The sequence below is a fragment of the Phytophthora infestans genome, genomic scaffold (assembly GCF_000142945.1).
Source record: "Phytophthora infestans T30-4 supercont1.1212 genomic scaffold, whole genome shotgun sequence".
NCBI classification, from domain to species: Eukaryota; Oomycota; class Peronosporomycetes; order Peronosporales; family Peronosporaceae; genus Phytophthora; species Phytophthora infestans.
This window is the reverse complement of record NW_003307301.1, coordinates 4,466-5,653: the sequence shown is the minus strand read 5'-3', so window position 1 is coordinate 5,653 and position 1,188 is coordinate 4,466. Positions and strand designations below refer to the sequence as shown.

Here is a 1,188-nt window from a genome sequence, read left to right as displayed (position 1 = left end):
TAGGGCTGAGATCGTACATCTGGATAATAATCGAAAACCATGGTATATAAAAATGTATATCTTTTCATTCACGGGGTGATTTTGTCAAATCATTGGACATACACTACCAGCTTTAGCTACATATTTAACATGATCACATCGTGGACAAGATATCCGGTGCAGAGTTAGGATAATAAAATAAGTAAGTTAATATATTTTCGGTTCTGATCCAGTGCCTACTTTTATTAACTGGACACGGCAATTGATTTGTCACAAGATAAGATCGCGCACTTGAAGCTCCACGTGACTAATCTTGGGTACTTCACTGTTGGACGAACAGTGTTGACCATTGGTCTGTCACTTGAAGTGGGGCTTGTCACTTTTTAATTTGCCAGCAAGCCTCGACAGTGTCTTCATCATGCATTTGCTACACCAGGCTATGCCGCTGTTTGCAGCTTCCTTCTTCTTAAATGTTGATGCTGCATCGAAGGTCCGAAGCTTGAATCGCGCAGTGTCGAAAAATCAGATCAACCGCTACCTGAGGGTTGTGAGTGACGACGAAAGAGGATATTTCAGCTCTCTCGGCCTCAAGAAAACACAGGAATGGATTAATTCTTTCGTGAGGAAAATAACCGAGAACCCAAAGCCGACCCAGGATAATATTCCCGACGAAACGCTATCACATGTGCAGCCCACTAAAGAATACCAAGCATCAAACTCCCGATATCCAAAGGTGGCTCAACAAAGGGAAATCAACAGGAAAAGTGTTTAAGCTGCTTGAATTGAACAAAGTTAAGCTCTTAATCTTCCTAAAAGTTGAAGGCACGCTGTTCGATCAACCAAGCTTTCACACTTGGGTGCAGTACGTGGACGATTTCAACGCAAAGAACCCTACGAAGCAAGAATCGATGAACCCGTCTTTATTGACTGTTTACAGCGACGCAGGCCTGTCAGAAGCCCTTGCGCTGGCGAAAAAAGTCTCGACCACTAAGGCTCTCGCCACTAAACTAAGGAAGGAACAAATTCAGTGGTGGTTAAAAGACGACAAACCCCCAGAGACTGTTTTCAAATTGTTTATGCTCGACGAGAAAGTGGATGATCTACTGACGAATCCGCAGTTTGTCGCTTGGACCAAGTACATAAATCACTTTAATGTCAAGTACCCGAGAAAGGAAACTTCGATGGTATTTCCGATTGCAGCTCATTACG

The 1,188-nt window shown here is 43.2% G+C and overlaps 1 protein-coding gene across 1 annotated transcript; it reads left to right on the top strand.

Moving 5' to 3' along the window:
• Nucleotides 1-397: 397 nt before the first annotated feature.
• PITG_22118 (secreted RxLR effector peptide protein, putative) lies at nt 398-751 on the top strand (the record flags this gene model as incomplete). Its single annotated transcript, XM_002909926.2, has 1 exon — nt 398-751. One exon carries the CDS (start codon nt 398-400, stop codon nt 749-751), a length of 354 nt encoding a protein of 117 aa, XP_002909972.1.
• Between the last annotated feature and the right edge of the window lie 437 nt (nt 752-1,188).